This window comes from Plectropomus leopardus, chromosome 2 (assembly GCF_026936395.1).
Source record: "Plectropomus leopardus strain MGB_pleo_1.0 chromosome 2, ASM2693639v1, whole genome shotgun sequence".
In the NCBI taxonomy this organism is placed as follows: domain Eukaryota; kingdom Metazoa; phylum Chordata; class Actinopteri; order Perciformes; family Serranidae; genus Plectropomus; species Plectropomus leopardus.
In genome coordinates, this window is record NC_142177.1 from 35,922,874 (window position 1) to 35,945,171 (window position 22,298).

General features: G+C 37.9%; 1 protein-coding gene across 3 annotated transcripts; it reads left to right on the forward strand.

Moving 5' to 3' along the window:
- The first annotated feature begins 1,710 nt into the window (after positions 1 to 1,710).
- Positions 1,711 to 13,821, forward strand: hgh1 (HGH1 cochaperone). 3 transcript variants are annotated; one of them, XR_015774917.1, is made up of 11 exons: positions 1,711 to 1,863; positions 2,940 to 3,063; positions 4,121 to 4,259; positions 4,439 to 4,576; positions 4,789 to 4,940; positions 5,205 to 5,305; positions 5,834 to 5,932; positions 6,414 to 6,505; positions 7,526 to 7,648; positions 9,367 to 9,740; positions 13,717 to 13,821. XR_015774917.1 is itself a non-coding variant. In XM_042497125.2 (10 exons), exons 2-10 carry the CDS (start codon positions 2,954 to 2,956, stop codon positions 9,580 to 9,582), a joined length of 1,170 nt encoding a protein of 389 aa, XP_042353059.1. In that variant the 5' UTR covers positions 1,711 to 1,863; positions 2,940 to 2,953; the 3' UTR covers positions 9,583 to 10,663. The 3 variants fall into 3 exon arrangements, 1 of the variants encoding a protein (XP_042353059.1); XR_015774915.1 differs by lacking the exon at positions 13,717 to 13,821 and adding an exon at positions 10,159 to 10,663; XM_042497125.2 differs by lacking the exon at positions 13,717 to 13,821 and having other exon boundaries at positions 9,367 to 10,663.
- Positions 13,822 to 22,298: the final 8,477 nt, after the last annotated feature.

The window sequence follows — 22,298 nt, forward strand, 5'->3', positions numbered from 1 at the left end:
AAGGTGCTCTCCAAAGATTTCTGGTAAACATTTTTATCAGCGCTTCATGCAGTGTGTCGTGTTGCTCTGCAGTAGCTCAGAGCAGAAAAACCAAACACTGGCTCGTGATCGGGTCTGTGTGTTTCTGGATCAGGTTCTGGAGTTTTGCTTCACGCCTGACACATTTTACTGTAAAACAATGTATAATATATTGCACAGCATGGTTGTGCAGTATAAATACAAAGGATATGTACTAGGGGTATAATGATTCATTTTAACAACGATACCATACGTGTTACGATACATGGTTGTCGATATGATACAAGAACGATATGGACTCATTTAGAGCGATCAGGGTTCCTGTAGGTCCTTAAAAAGTCTTTAAAGGCATTAAATTAATTAATATAAGAAAAAAGGTCTTAACTGGTATTTAAATGTCTGAAATCTGTATTTTAACATTTTTAAAAATGCTCAGTCGTGTCAAGTGTTGTTTTATTTGTCATTTTTTATGTTGCATCGTAAAAAATCTCAAAATAAATTACAACATCTAATAAATAGATAAATAAATAAATAAAAATCACAACAAAATGTCACCAACAAAAGCCAGATATCTCCCAGTTTTTCACTGGACTGGAATGCTTTATGTAACACTGAATATTTGGGCAAAATTGTTGTTTTGTTTTGTTTTATTTTGTTTTTTAGATTTTGGTTACTGTGAAATTGGTCTTAAACTTCACTTCAAGTCTTAATTCTAACTTGCCTTATGTTGTAGAAAACCTTAGAGTGATACGATATGATACAATTCAGCGACTAGAAATCAATACAGTAACTTTTTGCCAAAAACAGAAAAAAGTCTATTTCTATGCAGTGGTAGTGGAGGTAAAACAGTGTAAAAGCACAATACGCTGAACTACACAAACACTCAGTGGTCTCTACTCAATGTGTGTGAGATAAATATCTGGATAGTGGAGGTCAGGACTCAGCTTTTCTTTTTTTAAAAGAGATAAATCAACATAATAAGCTATAAAAACACTCAAATGGAAAATTGCCATTTTTTAAAATCTTTTATCTGCATAGTGTTCATAAATACGTATACAGGTTGATATGAGTATATTTATGACAGTTTAATAAAAACTATCAGACCTGAAAAACCAAATATTGGTCGACCCCTAAGAAAAACATCTAATAACACAACATGAGCATGATCTACAGCGGCCTCCTTCAGTTAGTCTGATTGTGTTTTTGTGTGACTTTAGTGTCTAATTAAAACTTATATTGATTTTATTGATGGTGGTGGGGCTCTTTTTAGGGCCCCATCGATGCTACGCTTTCATGTCGGGCTCCTGCCTGCTTCTCCAGACTGGGGGTTTGCTGACTGACTGTAAAACACTGACTGTGGATGAGTGTCCCACACAACCCAAACTTTAAAAACCAAAACTAACACCTAAAGTTGAAGATCTTCCATCACTTGTAAACACGTAAACCTGTTAGTAAAACTATATAAAAGGTAAAGAAAACAATAAATTTGGTGTAAATCTTCTCTCATTTAACATTAAAGAGTTTCATTATGTTTTTTTCCGTCTCATTCAGAGAGAACAAAATGTCCTTAAAGTAAATTTTGGGATGTTTTTCAGCTTACACGAGCTCCAGCTGGGGGTGCCACGTGGTGAACAGTGGAGGGCAGCAGCGTCCTCTCAGGGCTGTTTGAGCTGCTGGAAAAAAAGACAGAGAGGAAGAAAACCCGGAAGAAAGGCGGAGTCCTCCCTGTAGTGTCCACATGTACCCGCAGTGTGAGTGTACACATGTTGTTATATGTTAAAAGAGGAATATTAAAGAGGTAAAACTGCGATATGAAAACCGGACAAGTTCTATAGCTCGTTAAAGGTACGTTACTTTTATAGGAGGGGATTTTTTTTAAAAAAAAGAAGCGAAAATGCGATTTAGCGTTCAAGAGTTCAACTCAGGATTTTGTCAGAAAACTTTATGCTCGTGTGTGGCAGGAAGGTTAAAGTTTTTAACTTTAGCTGCTCTGGTTAATATTGTAAATAAAACACGACAGCAAACTGCCTCTGAAGTAAACACCAGCCTGGACGCAGCTTTAATAAACATTAATTATTATTTACAATCAAGGATCGGCAGATTATCGGCCTGACCGGTTACCGGGGCGATATTTAGCATTTTGTCATAATCGGTAAGAGCGTTTTATTATAATGATCACTGATAAAATGTATTAATTAAAAAGTGCAAAGTGGGAGTAATTTTTAATTTGTAAAACCTCACGAGGCTATTTTTATTTTTTTTTTTATATTTTAAATGTTTACTTGACTTTATAGAAAAGTTGCTTTGAACTTGCTGTGTATGATGTTGAAAGTTTCAGTTTTGATTAAACATTTGCTAAAGGTATTTAAACAGTTTTGTGTTGGAGTTTGTTTTTTTTCCAAATTCTAAATTTCGACAGAATATTTTCATTTTTATTGTAAATAAATATCAGCTCCAAATATCGATTATCGATCTCATTAATTACTTATTAGGTGTCAAGAGATTATCGGCCTGGCCAATTATCGGGGCCGATATTTGGCAATTTGGCGATTATCTGTTTTGGCATTTTATAAGATTATTTAATGATCTCAGGTAAAATCAATTAATTAAAAAGAGCAAAGAAAGTGTCAGTATGTGAGGAGCTTTTACTTTGTAAAACCTCAGACAGATATTTTTATTTACTCATTTTTCATTAAAACTTTCACTTGGCTTTCTAAAAAAAATAAATGAAAAGTTGCTGGGAACTTGCCTTATATGATGTTGACAGTTTCAGTTTGGATTAAACATTTGCTAAAGACATTTAAAAGAAAAATTGTGTTGGAGTTTGTTATATTTCAAATTATAAATATTGAGAGAAAGTACTGTTGTTGTCTAATCTGTCTGGTCTGTTGTTTGTTGTTGTTGTTGTTGTTGTTTATCAGACACTGATGTGAAGATGTTGAGTGATTCTGAGGCTGAAGAGCTGCTCTCCTTCCTGACTCCCGCTACACGTCCTGATGTCAAAGGTCACTCCACCGGCTACATCCTGGGGCTGTCCGGAAACAGGTAGGATGAAGATGATGAAGATGATGATGAAGATGATGATGATGATGATGTCATTACCTTTGTTTCTGCTCAGCGCTCTGATGCTCTCAGCTCTGTAACAAATGCTAAACAGCTCCTGAACCAGAACAGATAGTGAAGCCGCCTCGTCGACGGTTGAACTTTTGTTTTGAGGAGAGTTTATTGCTGAACTGTGAGCAGGATTCATACTGCAGACGCATGTTTTACGTCACAGGTGTAAAAGTACGTTTTAGTCAGGTAACGTTTGAGACTTGACATGTAGAAGCTGCTGTGCAGGTGTGCTGAACTGTGGTTAAATAAGATTGAACTTTACAGTTTTTTGTTTGTTTTTATTTTGTGATAATGATAATAGTGATAATGATAACTGATCTGTCAGCAGAAGCAGATGCAGAAAGTGGAGTGAATGCAAACTTTTAAACCGTTTTTAATGAACATTTGACTTTTACTTGACGTTCTGCTGCTCCGTCTGTGTCCAGAGTACGCCGTGTGATCCAAGGTTGTGTTGCAATCGTTGCAATGAATAACCAAACTTTATATAAATTACAATACTGCAATTAATGTACTTTCCAGCCTCGAAAGTATAAAATAAATTCATGGTGGCAGATGTTTGGATCGTGGCAGACGGCCACAAATAAATAAAAGTTTGGAGAACTGTGAAGAACGCAAATATAAGGTCTAAAATAACAATAAGGTGCAAATCCTAAATATATACAATATATATGCACACTATACAATGACATACAATAACTGTAGCATGACTGGACTGGACTGTATTTCTCATAATCGCTGGTATAATATTAAAAGACAAATATCAGAGAAGCAATGTTACCGTCGTACCTCCAGACTTCAGAGCGGCTTCTTTCCTCAGACTGAAAATCCTCCTTCGACTCAAAAAGATGCATCAGGATTTAAGGACAATTTTTGATTTCACTAATAACTGATAATTCTACCTTGTACCTTGTAGAAGATAAAATACGGAAACTGTTTCATGTTTTTGATTTCCGTCCAGCAGATTTCCAGTAACTCCGTTTGTTTTCAGGGACGGCTGCCGCTTCCTGCGCTCTAAACCTGACATACTTAATGCCCTGTTTGCTCTGACGTCCGACCCGTCCATCGCCGTCGTGAAGGACTGTTACCACATCTTCATCAACCTGTCCGCTGACGAGACTCTGCACCAGGTGATCAGTCCTGATCCATCAGCAGATTATTGATGAATCATTGATAAATGACTCGGACTGAGGCTGCTTAGATTAACAAACAGAAGAAACTGTTGAGCCCTCAGAGATTTTGTGGTTTCTGTGAGGATTTTCTTTTTGAAGACAAACGTCACAGGTGTTCTTGGTTTTGTCTCCTTCAGATTTTGGTTTCAGATGTAAAAGTTCTTCCAGTGTTGTTAAAGAAGCTTCTGGATCCAGAGTACATTTTCTCAGATCAGATCTGCAAAATCCTGTCAAACCTGACCCGCCATGGCAAGACCTGCAAGACTGTGTTCAAGGTGGGTCCCAGTTTTACTCCAGCACTTTATTTCACTGAGCTGCTGATCCAGTGCAGGTCCACCAAGCCTCTCAGGACATCAGAAGACACGTGTCAAGTGTCCTCTGTGTGTCTGTATATATATATAATATGCCAACATTTCCAAATAAAGAAAATTTTAAAAAATAAGAAAATTGAGTATAAAAGGAGATGAAATGTGTCTTTGTGTCTCAGGTCCTGCAGGAGGACGTCGGTCTCGCTCAGCTGGTGGAAATCTTCTGCACTCAAGGTTTCAACAAGAAGGCGAACCTCCACTACCTGAGTCCAATGCTGTCCAACCTGACACAGCTGCCCGAGGCCAGAGACTACATGATGGACAAAGACAGGTGACTGATTTACAGTGCAGGACAAGAGCTGATGATCAGACAGAGGACAGGTCTGTGTCTCACAGTCTCAGTCAACACATTTTATGATGAATCTTGAGCTGACGTAGCTCTGGTTGTTTATTTTAATACCTCTGGACATGAGGCGTCCACTCCACCAGGTGAGCTAATGGGTGCTCCAGCTGCAGCAAGGGTTAATTATCTGTGTGTGTGTGTGTGTGTGTGTGTGTGTGTGTGTGTGTGTGTGTGTGTGTGTGTATGTTGCAGATGTGTAATCCAGAGGTTGCTTCCCTTCACTCAGTACCAGGAGTCAGTGGTGAGGAGGGGTGGAGTCGTGGGGACGCTGCGCAACTGCTGCTTTGACCACGGTGAGACACACAGAGACGTCATCACTTTTGTCTGACATGAAAACAGCTCACACTGACAGTTCACCCTAAAATATAATGAATGTACAATAGATGGCGCTCATCTTGTGGTGCTCAAAGCGCCAAAAAAAAAACATTTTACAGCAATGTCTCTCCAGAAATCATGACCTGGTTACTCAAGATAATCCACTGACGTTGTTGTGATCAGTCTCATGGAGGGACTATTTTCTTTCTACCAAAGTACACCTGCTAATCGTATCACTGTGCAGAAGGAAGCGTGCGTCTAATGCGAGCTCGCATTACGTTGCAGCTCAGCCGAGGAGGCCGCCATTAATGTTTACATCTCGCAGCCTCTCCTGCACGAGTAGATGAATATTAATTAGACGGCAGGAAACAATCAAAGAAACGTGAGAGATGCCACACCAAATATTCAGCAACATCTTTAAAAGATGATCTGTCATCTCTTCACTGAACTGTAGTCCAATTGTACTTTCACTCATCTGATCTAAAATCGCTCCTCAATCTCTCCAGTGCATCATGAGTGGTTGCTAAGCGACGCTGTGGACATCCTGCCCTTCCTCCTGCTGCCGCTGGCCGGTCCAGAGGAGCTGACGGAGGAGGAAAATGACGGTTAGTTTCTTATTAGTGAACGGTTTGAGGTAATGCAGTATTTCAGAGGATAAGTCTAGAGATGTTTTTTTATTTGCTTTTGTTTAAAATCCCACGAAAAGAGCAAAACAATAAATGTATCAGTTAACACGTTTTTCCTGCGTATGAAATCCTGATATATCCTCTTCCTCTGCGTCATTCAGCTCGATTCTTGTCCAAAAACGATTAAAAACACATCAGTGAGTCACGCTGTTGTTCCTTCATCACATGAACACACACACTAGTGTACGTTATGACTCAGTCACACAAACGCCGTCCTGCTGCCAAAAATACTCATCAGAGCGGCAAATGTGGATTATTCCGCCGCTGAAAATAGTTCCCAACAAATCAACAGTTTCCGCCTGTTTGAGTAACATTTGCGTAAAACTACAGCGGGCAGCGAAGTCACAAAGTGTTGAGACGCGTTGACTCTGACTGTAACAGAAGCTGATGTGATGTTCAGGTCTGCCCGTGGACCTGCAGTACCTGCCTGAGGACAAGAAGAGAGAAGAAGACCCCGACATCAGAAAGATGCTCCTGGAAACACTTTTACTGGTAGGAACAAGATTCCCGATCCTTAAAAAGTCTAAAAAGGCATTAAATTAATCCATCTGTCTTAATATGTTTTAAAAATGCTAAGACATACTAAGTAGGATATTATGGGGTTTTTTCATCTTAAATAAAAAAAACATATATTTTTTTGAAATCATTTACTGAATGCCTCTCTCATTAACATCACACAGATCAGGATATACAAGCAAAGGTTATTTTTTCCCCCAACATTTGAAGTAGATCATAAAAATACATTAAAAAAATCTAATAAATAATTACTTTTATTTATAAAGACAGATTTTTTAAAATATCTTAGTTATGTCTTAGTTAGATGTTTTCATTTTAATTATTTTAAAAATTTTATCTATGTCTTATTTATGTTATTTTGTGGTTTTATTGCCTTTACTGTTTTTTGGTTTTTATTTGTATTTATTTTAAAACAGCAAAACCTGCAACATCCAATAAGGAATAAATATATATATATATATATATATATATATATATATTTGTACACATTTGTTTTTTTCAGTTTTTATTTATTTAAACAAATATATATCATATATATAATTTCTTCATTTTTTTCATTATTTCTTCTTTATAGATTTGCTTTTAGGTGATGTAGTCCTTTTCAATTTTATTTATGTTTTATGTTATTTTGTTTTATTTCTTTTACTGTTTTTTTTTTGTCTTTTTATTTGTTTTTGTTTAAAAACAGCAAAATCAACAATGTCCAAAAAGGAATACATTATATGCTTTATGTTAAACATTTTGGTAAAATTAACCCAAACCATGAATAATTTATGTTAGCCCATGTTATTTTTTTATTTTTATTTTTATTTATTTTTTAATAAAAAGGTCTTAAAAAGACTTAAATCTAACTTTCCTAAAGCTGTATGAACCCTGGGTACAACACAACACACACACACACACACACACACACACACACACACACACACACACACACACACAGTTACAGTAGATTTGTGTTTCATGTTCAGCTTTTTACTGTCGTCTTTTGTGCAGCTGACGGCGACTAAAGCCGGCCGTGACGTAATGAAAGCAAAGAACGTTTATCCGATCACGAGAGAGTTCCACCGCTGGGAGAAGGACGTCCACGTTTCGGCAGCCTGCGAGAAACTGGTCCAGGTAGGAAAGATTGAATCTCCGAACAAACCTTCAAACTGTCAAAGACATCATCTAAAATAAATACATGTATACATAAATACATCAGGTAGAACAAAACAACAGAATAATGAAAAATACGTAAAAAATGTGACTCTTTATGCTTTCATTGTGATTACTGACCACAGAAAAGGACGTTTTATTTCCAGATTACAGTGTTTACCTTCACCTTCAGAAGTCCGATGATCAAATTATATTTTGGAGTTGTAACTATAATAAAAAAAAGCAAAAAAATAACCGATCCAATAATCAATCAGTCGTAACTTGAGCGCGTACGATTGTTCGATGAAAATAAAAACATCGTTGGTGGATTTTTTATTTTAGTTTTTAGTTTTGAAAAACGATATTTTCCCTCTGTTTTTTCTCATCGTTAACTGGATCGTTTTGTGTTTTGAAACTATTTTCTGACATTTTCTAGACAGAAATGGATTCATAAATAATTTGGAGGTGAAGTGGAAGACATTTTGATCTGTTACAGCAGGAATTAAGTTTAATGTGTCTTAATTTCATGTGACTTCCTCAGTTTCGGGTCCTGATATTGTGCATGTCGGCTCACCGTCTTGACTTACTGAAACTCTTAACATGAACAAAGCTATTGTTAACCCTTTGAGACCTGAGCAAATTACCTGGATTTCTTAAAAAAAAAACATGGGAAAAGGCAATAAGCAACTTAAGAAGAAATTAACAAAAATTAGCCACAAAAAATATCTAATAAATTAAGGGAAAACAAAGAAAAAAAGATAAAAATAAACAAACAAAACCATCCAAAAAAAGAAAATAATAACCTGAAAAAAGTGCTTAAAAATAATATTGCTTCTGTAAAACGATTTAAAAAAGAAAAAATTACAACCGGACCTTACCGGCCTGCAGTGCTCAGAGCACCCAAACACAGCAAAATACAAGAAAATAAGGAAATACAGGCAAATATTAAAAAAAGGCCTTTTATCAACTACTCAGTCCCATATGATTGAATAATGTCCTGCATGAGCTCCCTTTTCTCACCACACTCGCGTTATAATAGGCCTTTTTTTTCCTTTTATTGTATCATTGTACGTAATTTTATTAGTTAAATTTTTCTGTGAATCGTTACAATTATTTTATGTTCTGTTGATTTATTTTGAGTTATTCGTAATGTAAATTAATGTTTTTGTACCGTCAGTTTGAGACTGTTGTTTTTATTTTTTGAAAAAGCCAAAATAAAATCTATTTTTAAAAAAAAGAAAAAGGAAATACGGCAGAAAGCAGATAAATGCGCCGCCACAGACTTCTGATGGGTCCTAAGAGATGATTGAAAGAGATCACTTGTATGTGTGAGTCTGTACACAGGGTTTAAATTGTTTAATAATAATAATAATAATTATAATAAGAATTATAAATTATAATAATAAACCTTTTTAACAGTTAAAACTAAAAATCTCACGAGGGTAGGATTTGATATATAAGCCTTTATTTAATCAGGTAAGTCCCATTGAGATCGAGATCTCATTTTCAAGAGACCCGAGTACATCCTAAAGACATAAAACAAAGAATTTAAAATGTACAATATCAGTTGTTGTAAATAAAATAATATATAAAAACCATTTATAATAAAGCTGTATAATACAACAACGATTTATTAACGCAGTAATGAAGCTCGGTGTAAACTGGCGGCTGTGATTTAACCTCCTTTCATCTCCCTCCAGGTGCTGATCGGAGACGAGCCGGAGCGGGGGATGGAGAACCTGATGGAGGTGGAGATTCCTGAGGACGTGGAGGCGAAACTGAAGGAGGCCGACGCCAAAGAACAGGAGGAGCTGGAGAAGGAGCAGGAAAAGATGAGACAGGAGGAGGAGGAGGAGAAGAGGAAGAGAGATGCAGAGGGGACAGAGGAAGGAGAGGCGAGCGGACTGATGCGATAAAGACGTGGCTTCATCTTCTGTTTCTGTTTAAGTGACAGTTTAATTACGTTCGTTAGAGCTTTATTGAGACATGACAGAGAGCCGCGGCTCTGTGATGCTGGTCAGCTGATCCACAGAGGGAGCGATGTCACTGCTGGAGAACAGCGAGGAGTTCAAAAGTGAGTAGAAAAATGAAAGAAGAGGAGTATTTTCTGTTCAGTGATGGATTTTTAAACAGATTTTGTTGTTAAAGTCTTAAATTAATCTTGTGAGGGACGCTCACCCTGATTCTCACAGTGAATTCACTGATGGATTTTCTGTCAGTTTCATCATCTATTACTCAGTTTAATTGCTCTTAGAGGGTTTTTTTCCTCCTCTGTCCCACACTAAAGGGGGAAAATCATTTTATATTGGGTTGAAAAACTGGAAAACTTCATAACAGAAAAGTTTTTAAAATTCGACAAACTGTTTTCCAGGCCTGGAAACTCAAATCAACAGAATGTTTTGGAAAAGCTTTGAATAGACATTGTTGTGGCTATTTTCATGCTCACAAAATCCTAAAACATACAAAATATGCTCCTGTAATCTAAAATCTAGTGCTGCGTGACCGTTGAAACATCACAAGTGTCATCTCATACACGCAGAGCAGACCAGAGTCATCGGTCATCTTCATGGACGAGGGAAGCCTGACGCGACGTGACGGAGATCAAACTTCATTTATTAAAGTATCACAGACGCTCAGGCTCAGGCAAGATCACAAAACAACAGTTTGACATTTCCATGAAACAGATATTTGTTTAAGAAGAAATAAATGCAAAAAAACCTGAAATTATAATGCAAACATGCATCAGATTGCATTGAGAGCTGCGGGATCTTTGGTTTATTCTTCTCCAAAAAGAGGCGGGGCCATGACGTTTTGCAAAACACCCACATGTGCTGGCAGTGACCGTGTGCAGCTAGTTGGTGATGGTGATGATGATGAAGTTTGCATGTGCTTATCTGCAAATGCCTGGAGAGTGCATGTTTAATAATGTGTGGCTGAATCACTTATAGACCCACCTAATTTATACTACTTAAATAAAGTCATGGAAACGGGGTAAAATGTTATGGAAATTTTTTGGAAATGAATCATAAAAGTGTGGGAACCCTGTTTATAGACTGATCTGACATCAAGTCTCAACAACTTGATATTGACTTAAAATTCACACATTCATGTTTTGTGTTTATTAAACTGATTCTATTATTTTTTCTATTCAGAATTACAAATAACAAACGTATTACCGCGGTCCAAACGGTGTACAAAACCACAGCCGACATGACTTCAACATAAAGTGACATATTCAGATATGAGACGACAACAAACCAGGTGCCAACATCACATAACGGTGTGAAGGATCTTCTTTGTGAGGAGATCTCAACTTCTGTTAACTCTTTAAAACCCAGTTTTCCTGAAGTTCCTTTGTTAGGAGGTTTAAGGGGAAAAGTCCTCTTATTTCTTTGTCTGACAGCATCATTTTCTGTGTGTTATGTATCAGGTTGTTCACTGAAGCCGTATGAAGTTTTACGTCATTTCAAACATTTCTACGGAAACTTTGAGATTTCGACTAGAATTAAAGTCAGTTTGAGCAGCGTCTGGCTGCACAGCCTGAGATTGTAATGACTGCCTTGTGACCTTTCTGATCCACCTTAAAACCAAAACTTTTAAAAAGAATTACATCTGTGTTTGTTGATATTTCACAATATATTCTGGTGTAGTTTAGATATAATCCTCCGTGCTTTGAAATTAGCTACAGGAGTAACATCTGAAGCCAGCCTTGTATGTGTTTGTTCTCCTGTGCACGAAGTCTGGAGTTTTTTTTTCTCACTTTTGCACAAACGGGTTTTTTGAAATCCCATCACTGATCTGCAGCTTCTCGGGAATATGAAGCTGGTTTGTGTATGATTGAAGTCCTTGAGCTGCGGGATTGCAGTCTCACGCTGAGACGGTTCTTGTTCAGTGTCGTCTTGGCGACGTGAACGTCACTCGGTGTGACGTCTCTGATGACAGCAGGAGGAAGCCTGTTCCATGTGGTTACAGCAGAGTGAAGAAAGTTCATATTAAAGCATTTGGTATTAACCGTGGGGGGTGACAAAACACGGCTTGGTGATAACCGCGGGGAGGTTTGAGGTTAGAAGTGCTTCAGGTCTGCTGGTCAGTTTGAAAAGAAATGTTGCAGCAACTATTCTGTGATTGTTCAGCTTGATAATGAAACAGGTAAGTTCGGGGGGAAATCGATACAGCATAGAAATATTTTCATTCTTTCATTAGCTGAAAACACTTATCCTCTCAAGGGTCGCGGGGGGGTTGAATCCTGTCCCAGCTGTCTTTGGGCAAAAGGCGGCGCGCACCCTGGACCATCACAGAGACACACAGAGACACAACCTTCACACTCACACCTGCAGGCAGCTTAGAGGCACCAGTTAACCTGCATGTCGTCGAACTTTGGGATAGAAGAGTCAATTTTTTATAAAATAAATGATTAACATTGAAAATACAGATTTAACATTTGATAGCCTTTTAGAACAATAAAATCAATTACTTGCTGAAATAAAAAGGATTGAAGTGAGATGAACAAACTGAAAACTTTATGTTTTTAGATAGTTTCAAGTTTATTTAGATAAAACAGATGTTAAAGTTTTCCTTTGAGGATGTAATTTACTGTTGAAAAAAGGTCATGAATCTCAGTATACAGCAATATATATATATATTATTGCAATATTCGGCATACGGTGAAACAGTTATACTTGCGATAGATAGGTAGATAGATATTGGTCCTTTTGGAAATTCATTGGGTCCCTCACAGTAAATGTCAGATAAATGGACAACTATTATAACATCGAAAACTAAACCGAACAAGAGAGACTCTCATCCACTTAATAAACTTTTTCACCACATCCAAGAGGGATCCCTCCTCAGTCGCTCTTCCTGAGGTTTCTACCATTTTTTTCCCCCGTTATAAGTTTTTTGGGCAGTTTTTCCTTAGACGATGTGAGGGTCTAAGGGCAGAGGGATGTCATATGCTGTAAAGCCCTCTGAGGCAAACTGTGTTTCGTGATAATGGGCTTTACAAATAAAATTGAATTAATTTTTTTTTTTTTTTCACAGTTTATTTGTAACTTAAGTACCTTGATAATATTTTATTGTAGGCCTCTTGTGATTCGCTCCTGTACTTTTAGGATATAGTCCTCATTGGCACCATTTATCTTTGGTGTCTTTTTCCTGATGACATCTTGCTGCCTGTGAGTGGTTTGTGAGGCATCAGCCGGGTGAGGCAGGAGCACTCTGACCTGACTTTTGTAGACGGTGGCTCTACCTTCAGGATTGAATTGTTGGCAGTGCTCTGAGCCGTTGTTTGCAGGTGTTAGACGGCTGGTCAGCTGGAGTTTTCTGTCAATGCACAATCCAAGAACTTCCATCTTCTCACTGACTTTGATTTTAGTGCTCCCAGAGAAGAGATTGTGGTAAAAATGGATTTCACTCTCTAGATACGATCACAGCCTGCCACTTGCTGGGCTCGACAACACATTCCCAACTTGTCAAATATACCTGTTTGGTCAGTGAACTTTCACGTCTACGGATGACATGATAGGTATCCTTCTGCGTCTGTTGTTGACGTTCAGGGATGTAGTGACAATTCAAGCTTGTTAAATGCGTTGTGTCTTTTCAAAATACACGAAGGAAATGTATAGTTTCTGATTTTCTTTTTCAAATACACTTATAACGTCTGTTAAACATTTTTTTAATGTATATTTCCTTGTGCAACATAAGTGCTTGCTTAGGTTTAAAAAAAGTCGTGATTTGATTCAACATTCATGGAGGAAGCGAACAGCAGGCTCCAGGTCCACCTCCTCTTCCCACCACCCAACAGAAACTCCCAGCTCCTTATATTACTTTGTTACTGGCAGCGTTATAAACTGACACAGCCCAGCGTTGTATCATACTGTCACAAAAAAATGCCTTATTTGCATCAGTATTTGACGAGCTGGGAATGAGAACATGCTGGGCTCTAAGCTGACCTTCAGGGCTTCAGCACACTCTGACCCATTTGATTATGTTACAGATGCAAAAATGGTGGCCTAATTGCTGAGAGAAACATATCATTCCCATTTTTCCAGAACATCGTCAGTGAGGATGGAGAATAATAATAGGCCGAGAATGGATCCCTGAGGTACTGATGCGTCGATGGCGAAGAGGACTGACCAGAAAGAGCAACTCTGATGGATCTCTCTTGGAGGTAATTCTGTTGCTATATGTGTAATTTTATACTTATGTCTTTTGATTTGAGCTCTGCACAAACACTCCTGTGCCAGACCAGGTTAAAATCACCCTGTATCCAGCGCAACAATGCAAACGCGTCCTTTGCCAAGGATATTCAGCAGAATGTGCCACTGGACGTATTTTTCACGGTTATATTCTCAGACTTGATAAAGATTCTCCAGACCCACAAAAAAAGCATAAAAATTGGCGGAGTGCCCCTTTAATAAATTTCTGAACTTAAAAACGCTATCTTAAATTGCTATTTGTATTTCCTTTCAAATGAAATTGTAGTAAACATCTTTGAACTTTTAATTAATAATTATTTTTTTCTTATCAGAATCAGAATCAGAATCACGTTTATTGGCCAAGTTCAACAAATGAGGAACAAGGAATTTTTTCCGGGTTGGCAATGCTCACAGTACAGGGGAGGGAAATAAGTTAGGGATAAGAAAAATAGAAAAAAAAAGACAGACATAGACATGTAATTGTATTCACAAGGAAGAGATAGAGAATATATACAAAATTATTTTGTTGCCAAATGAATGAATTAGTGAAATTGGAAAAAAAAAAAAAAGGAAAACCAAATTATTAGAATTTAATTATCTTTACAAAAGCATTTAATTTTATTAATCTTGGGTGTTTCAACTAACTTATGTGTCTCAGAATACCTTTGTTTCGCACTTGCAGTTTGCATTTTAGTATTTGTAATTCCATTTAGCTTACCACATCTCTCATTTATTAGTTTTCTACTTTAAATGTACAGTTGGCATTCATGAACACTGACAGCTCAGTGTTTGGTGACCTTAAAAGCCTCCTACATCTTGCAGATAATCCAATAAAAACCTCTAATTGTATTATAATCTATTTATATATCCATTAGCTGACTCCAAATTTAAAGTACAGCTGAAGGAGTACCTGCAATTTTATACTTTCTGCCCTTTGAAAACCATATTCTACCTTTTTTAACCCATCACAACCTCTTAATATTTCATAATTTAAGATTTTTTTCATTAATTTACCTTTGATTTGTGGTAAACCCTCTCAAAAGAATTCCTTGGCTGTGTTTTATAAGCACTTGAAAATATTTAAGATCTCTGGAGATTTTAACAGTCTGGTGTGATGCAGTTTCATCCAAAATAACGTGTGAATCTGCAGCTTCAGCTATGTTGAATTCCTCCTTTACTTCAAACTGATGCGTTTCCTTCTGTTATGTTGATTTCCTTTAAAGACGATCTCTTCATTCCTCAAAAAAGCATCTGTTTATCTTCTGATACTTAATGTATCTCACTGATCTCTGGTCAGATTTGCACCAGACGTCAGGACTCGAGCTGAGTTGTTGCTCCTCTGACTCGGAGGCAGTTTTTAAGTGACGCAGACCGACCAGAGGGGGGCGTCAGAGTCATTCCTCCACACTGACGTTGGTCCAAAGCCAGTTAACAGTTAACCACCACCACTGCTCCTCGCTCTGCGGAAGTTCATCTTTAACTTGAAAATAAACAGACGAAAATTTAAGAATGATTAAGGAATCACACAGTGTGATTCGATAGTAATTCAGAAAACTTGATGTTCAATCATTTTGATCAAAGAGGAGCAAATTATGTCCTAATTTTATAAAATGTGTTTACGTGTCAAAATTTCTAATAAATTTCGATAATCTCTTATGGGCTGAAATAGCTTTGTGTCAAGACCGAGCAAGTCGAAAAACACGGTAAACTTTAACCTTTCCATGAGAGACTCAAGTTCAAACCAGGAACTAAAACTGTGTGTGTGTGTGTGTGTGTGTGTGAGTGTGTGTGTGTGTATGTTGTTTTTTCTGTCCTTGTGAGGACCGGTTTAGGTGTAAATCCCTCAGACTGAAGACATTACAAAGTACAGACCTTCTTTGGAAAGAGAAGAGACTGAAAAATGAAAACATTTTTGAGAAACGAGGGCATTTTGCCAAATGAGGACTTTTTTTTTTAAAGAGCTGAGACCTATTTTTGACAGGACAGTTGCAGAATTCAAGGACGTTTTTGAAAGTGAGGACATTTTGTCCGGTCCACACTTGTTTGATGAATCAGAGTCGCTTTTAGGGATAGTAAAAAATAGAGTCTTGGTATGGATGTTTAAGTGTGTGTGTGTGTGTGTGTTGTTTGTCCATGTGAGGACTTTTGATTGAAGACAGTTCAGAGTGAAGAGACTTCTGTAAAGTGTGAACATGTTTTTAACATGAAGACACTTCTTAAAGGAAAGGGCTTTTTTGGACAGTGGACAGACATGTCTCAGCTGCTACTCTTCTCTCTGTGGGGATGAAAGATAAAGAATAATGCTGGTTCAAATAGGGACCTCACAGGTATAGAAGTTGAACTACGTGTGTGTGTGTTGTTCTTCTGTCCTTGTGAGGACTTCAGACTGACGTCTAAGTGAAGAGGAGTAAAGAGCTTCTTTTGGAAAGTGAAGAGATGTTGAGAAAGTGAGAGCAGATTTTTAAAAATGAAAGCACTTGAAAAGTGAGGACTTTTTGAAAAAGTTGAGACCCTTTATGGAAATCAAGGACATTTTGTCGGTCCAAACTTGTTTGGTACTTCAGAGTTTGTTTTTAGGGTTAAGGTTAGAAACAGGTTTGGGTTCAGATTTGGGGGAAAAAGTTACTGTCTGAATTTGAGGGTCTGTAAAAGTACAGAAGTACAAACCATTTTGTGCACGTCAGCAGATTTGCATTAGTGTAACAAACAGGAACATTTTGTAGTTGCTAATCTGCTTTCTGTGTGTTGAAAGCTATGAAATACTGTTTTTCATATAGAGATCTTGCAGGTTTTGAAGTTAAACTTTGTGTGTGTGTGTGTGTGTGTGTGCGTTTGTGTTTGTGTGTGCTGACCAGGTGTTTCTTTATCAGCGTCTCTGTGAGTTTTTCCACCTCGACATACAAGGTCAGATGCAGACAGTTCAGGAAATCCTCTCATTTCACACTAAAACACTAAGTTTTTATTCGCCATTGGCTCTGTACTTGGAGGTATTTTGAATTTATTGGATTTCTTTTTTTTATTACCTCAGTAGGAAGTTATCCTTCCTTCTGTCTCACCATCTGTCCAGTGAAAAGGAGAACAGAAACACAAGTCATGCACACCCAAACAGAACTACGCTGGAGGAGTGTTTTTATGGATCTGTTTGGTATAACTTTTAGTGTTTTGTTATGTTAAGTCTTGTCTTTACAGTGTAATGTACTCTCTATCCAGGGAGCCTCCGAATTATCTGCCTTGTGTTACTTCATGTTCAGTAACTCCTCCAACAAAATTCTCTCCAAACAAAACAAATATTTGTAGTTTTAGTTAGACATTTGCAGTTGAGTTTCAACCAGGAGAATCCGCGTACATGTTGAGACCAAACACACGGCTGCATTTTTGTTCAGTGGAGGGTGAAGACGGGAAGGAAAAGAAAGAGGACTTGTGTTGAACAGACGGTTCAGCGTCACTGTGCTGTTGAGTAACTAGGCAGGTCTGTGTGTCCCGGCCAGCCAATCAGACACTGAGGTTTCCTGTTTCACTTCCTTGTTTGTATCCTCAGCACACACACACAGACACACACACTTACACACACATGCAGGACGTGTCAAACACACTAACGGTTGTGTAGTTTTTGTTGTACATCTGACCTACTTTAGTTGAATTAATTTATTGAGTACTTTTACTGTAGTACTTTTCCTGCACGTGTAAGCTAGTTGGTGAGATATGACATGCAAAACATTAAGCTGGTTTGATATGATGCCAAATTTTACTTCACTTTATTATCGATCATTGACTGCTCCTTCACTACTGACGGCTCAACCTGACCTGACTTGTTCACACAAGTTTGTTTTGCTTCTGCACGTGAAGTAACTTCCTTTAACTCTGCTCTCTGCAGACGCTTAATGTTTCGAGTGACATTTTGACTTTATTTACTGAATTGAACAATATGCTTTTTTTAAAAATGTATTTTTTTGTGCCTTTTGCAGTATATAGTATCAAGTACCTGACTTAGACTTAAGGAGTGGTGAAACTCCTATTTTCATTGTATGCAGTACAAAACAATAAATGCTTTCTGTTATATTATCTATTCTAAGAAGTACTCAGAGCTTTCACTTTAGTATAAGTAGTACCACACTGCAGAAACACTTTGTAATGAGGTATAACCTTTATTTAAAACATTACTTCAGTAAAAATACAGAAGTATCAGCATCCAAATATAATTAAAGGTCCAGTGTGTAGGGTTTTGGGGTATATATTGGCAAAAATGGATTATAATAAGTGTGTTTTCTGTAGTGTATAATCACCTGAAATTAGAATTGTTGTGTTTTCATTACTTTAGAATGAGCTGTTTATATTTGTATATCATCTACAAAAATCGCCATATTGTGTCATCATGTCTCTACAGTAGCCGTGAACAAATAAACCAAACACCGATTCTGGATAAGGCCATTCACATTTTAACGTTGGTCACCGTATTCAGCAGCCACTTCACTACGAGCATCGTCAGAAAAACAGATTATGTAACGTATACTGCTTTATTTAGTGTTTTTACTGGTTTAAATCACAGGGGTCCATTTGTTTTGGATAGGAAGAGACCTCTGTGGATAATTTGGCTCCCAATTAAAAAACTCCTGAATGTTGTCGAAACAACATGGTGAGCTCTGTGGAGGAGGTAACAACAGTTTAGCAATTCTCATGCTGCTTTCACTTCAGAGTCGGAGGTTAGAGTTTCCCCGTTGAAATTTCCAACTTCCAAGAAAAGAAAAGACATGACAGACAGTGACGAACTGGTGTTTCTGTCGCTCATCCATGGACAATTGCACCCTCCCCCCTTATGTTTTAATAATATATTAATATTCAGTACTCATATTATGAATAAAGACTAATATTACTAATAATAATACTAATAATATTAAATGCTAATATGTTGACATCAGTTTACATGCAGAGCAGATTTTAATATATATTAGCAGATGTATTATTTTAATGAAATACATGCAAATACACTTTACGTTGCCTTTTAGTTTATTTTTTACCGTTTAAACGTGCACCTCCATGGATGCTGCCATTGTTGTGACATCAGACTTCACAAGTAGAAATAACAAGCGTTTCTTTGTACTTTTTCTAGTAGGAGGTTGAAATATCTCAACTTCCAACTCTGAATGAAACACATCATTAGTTTCAGGTGATAAATAATACACCTAAACATAATTCCTAATATTATATTCAATTTCTTCCAAATTATCCCCCTACACTCCTACACAGTGGACCTTTAAGTAAATGTTTTTAGTTTCCTTCCACCACTGGACTCGAGTCAGACTCAAATCATGAATGAATATGATGGTTTTAGACTCAACAAAATCAAAACAGTACTTGAAACTCAACTTTTACTTTAACAACTCTGACAAGTGATGTCACTTAGACTTTAGCCTTTTGAGCTGGAACAACTGAATGATTTAACCGCAGATCTCCTCTCTATATCCACCTAACAAGGACGCTCTTCTACTGAGTCCACAGCTAGTGCAATGTGTGTGTGTGTGTGTGTGTGTGTGTGTGTGTGTGTGTGTGTGTGTGTGTGTGTGTGTACCTTGGGGGATTGTCAGTCCAGTGAAACATTCACCACACTGCTGAAAGGATATTAACCCCCCCCCTCCTTGAATTGAGCTCCTCTGTGTGTGTGTGTGTGTGTGTGTGTGTGTGTGTGTGTGTGTGTGTGTGTGTGTTAAAGCCGTCAGGTCAGTGGAGCAGTGGCAAACAGATCACACACTTACACTGATCAGCCTCACAGAGAGTACATGCTGAAACTTAGAGACTGTTTTATCAAAATGTGCTTGTTCTTATGTAAGAAGGATATTTTTTTTCAAACATCATAAACCTAAACGTGTCCAGCCTGCATTACCTTCACAGATGTTACTGTATTACATTCAACAAACACAGTGAATTAGTAGAAATACTCTAATTTTTCACTTCAGTAAAAGTAGTAATACCACAGTGTATTGTAATATTCTGTTACAAGTAAAACTCCTACATTTAAAATCTGACTGAAAGGAGCAGTGTGTAAGACTTAGAGGGATTTAGTGGCTTCTAGCAGTGAGGATTACAGATTGCAACCAGCTCTCAAACTTCTCCCAGTAAAAATTCCTTCAGTGGTCATTGTTCAGGAGCTTTTAACTACGACCTGAAATATCTGCAGAATAAATAACAAGCATACCTTGTGATTAAAATCATTAAAAACACTGAATAACGCAGTTTCGCGCCAAAAAAAAAAAATGTCCGATGAAAGTAGTGGAGTAAAACGCACAACATTTCTCACTGAAATATTGTGGAGAAGAACTATAAAGTAAAACAGTAATACTCAACTAAAGTACAAATACTTCAGAGTGGTCAGCACTTGAGTAAATGTGCATAGTTACTGCAGCTCCATGTAAATACTTCAACATGTGGAGAACCCCAAAGCTTGTCATAGTTAGGCACGGTTGCTAAGCTACAATTGGATAATTTGGGGGGAGGGGGCTCAGTGAACGGTCAATAATGCTTCAGTTGTTTTTGTTCCTTTAATTACAAGTTTTGAATTAATATAATTCATTCCTTTAAAAAACATCGTGGCAAAAACAATGTAAATATCATAAACATTTTTTTTTTAAAAAATTAATTGCATTTTTGGTAATGTTGCATCAGCATCTTCACAGTTCTGTTTTCTGTATACATAAACCTTTTTCATATTATATACTGTTTCACTTCAGAGTTGAATCTCTGAAACTGAAGCTTCTCACTGAAAGTCTAAACTAAACTTTATATGAAGCCAGAGTTCAGAAATGGAGACTCGCTGCTGGTTTGTCACAGCTGAGCACTGCTGTCAATCATTGTGTTTTTCCGTGCTCTGATTGGCCGGCTTGTGTACTCAACAGCGATGTCTCCGCCTCCGGAGCAGACGGCTGTACTTTTCCACTCCAAACTGAGTTTTAGCATCAAACTCCCTCAACTCCGCCTCCCTCCTTCACTTCATCTATTCATAACACACACTCCCCCTCCCCAGTCACACACACACATGCACACACGCGCACACACACACACAGACACACACACACACACACACTGAAGCAGCAGAGGTTTTTTCCAGGGTTTTGGTTTTGTATAAACCAAAACAACAACTGTGGTTATGCTTTGATTGGTTAAGAGCTCTGGTAGAAACACACAACTCAGTGCGCTTCGTGTCACCGTGGTTTCACTGCAGATGCGGTCAAACGTGATGATAATTTTACTTTTGGTATCAGGATTATTTTTGTTTTCTGGACGTCTTTCGTGTCATGTGACCTGTGAGAAACACCACGGCTCATTTTTCCAGGCTAGCAGTTACTACGACAACTTACTAGTCATTGAGACCTGACCCAGAACCAGAACCAGTCTAAAGTCCGAGTCTGTTTCCACACATATTAGTGTTTCTTCATGTGTTTTCCGTGGCTCATCCCTCCTTTGTGGGTAGGGTTCAGTCCCAGGCATCCCAAAAATGTTTGGGGTTAAAGAAGTGTTTATATTGAAATAAGAGGAGACACAAATTGATCAACACAACATGAGGTCCAAATAATACTCAGTCTGCAGGTCAGGTTCAGTCCTGAGACCCGTGTGCAATCTCACACTATTATGCCGCCTCGCCAATCTGTATAAAAGCTACAATCACAGGATCAGAAGACAGAGCTGTCTCGCTTTTAAGCTGCCAGCAGAGATAGTAACACCGCCGAACGGTGTCTCTGTAAAAGGTACAGCCGGCATCGATAGAACAGGTGTGACGTTTTTACAGACTGGTACTGTGCGACCCACTGCCGGGCGATGTAAAGACCAGCCGGTAACAGTTAGCAGCTAACTCAAAGAAGAAAAGCGTCTGTAAATGTCCACAAATTGGGAAAACATTGAGATTCAGGAGCTCCGTACCCTTCAAGGATAGGACAACATCTGCTGCCATGTAACAGAGATGGGAAATGATTGTTAGAAGGTGGGTTTCCATTACAGATTTGCACAAACAATATTTTTTTGCGAGATGACTGCTTTTCCACTGAGTGATGTTATGCAACGACTCCTCTGGCAATGAAATTCCAAAAAGCATGGCAATGGGTTTTCAAAGCATGAGCAGGTTTATTTCTAATGCAGCAACCACACCAGCCGCCGTTATTTCCAATCGAAGGCGACGTAGGCGTGTTATGTGAGAGATAATGGAAAGGTAAGTCCCTCATACGTGAGAGCTGCCCAGTATGAGGGATTTCTGGGAGGTGATAGTCTACTGTTTCACAGTTGAGTTGTGGATTCAAAACTTCCAGATGATCCGTTCAACTTTTGAAGAGTTATGCGATGCAATAACACCTTGTAGCTCCTGCTGCATCATGAAGGAGCCAGTTCCTACCGAAAAACGCAGAGCCAAGGCATCATGTGACCTATAAAAGCGAAAAAAAATGTTTCCATTG

Coding starts and splice junctions, on each gene's coding strand:
- hgh1 (XM_042497125.2), top strand. CDS start 2,954: ATGTTGAGTGATTCTGAGGCTGAAGAGCTGCTCTCCTTCCTGACTCCC. Junction 4,577..4,788: donor CCTGCAAGACTGTGTTCAAG/GTGGGTCCCAGT, acceptor TTTGTGTCTCAG/GTCCTGCAGGAGGACGTCGG. Junction 6,506..7,525: donor TCCTGGAAACACTTTTACTG/GTAGGAACAAGA, acceptor TCTTTTGTGCAG/CTGACGGCGACTAAAGCCGG.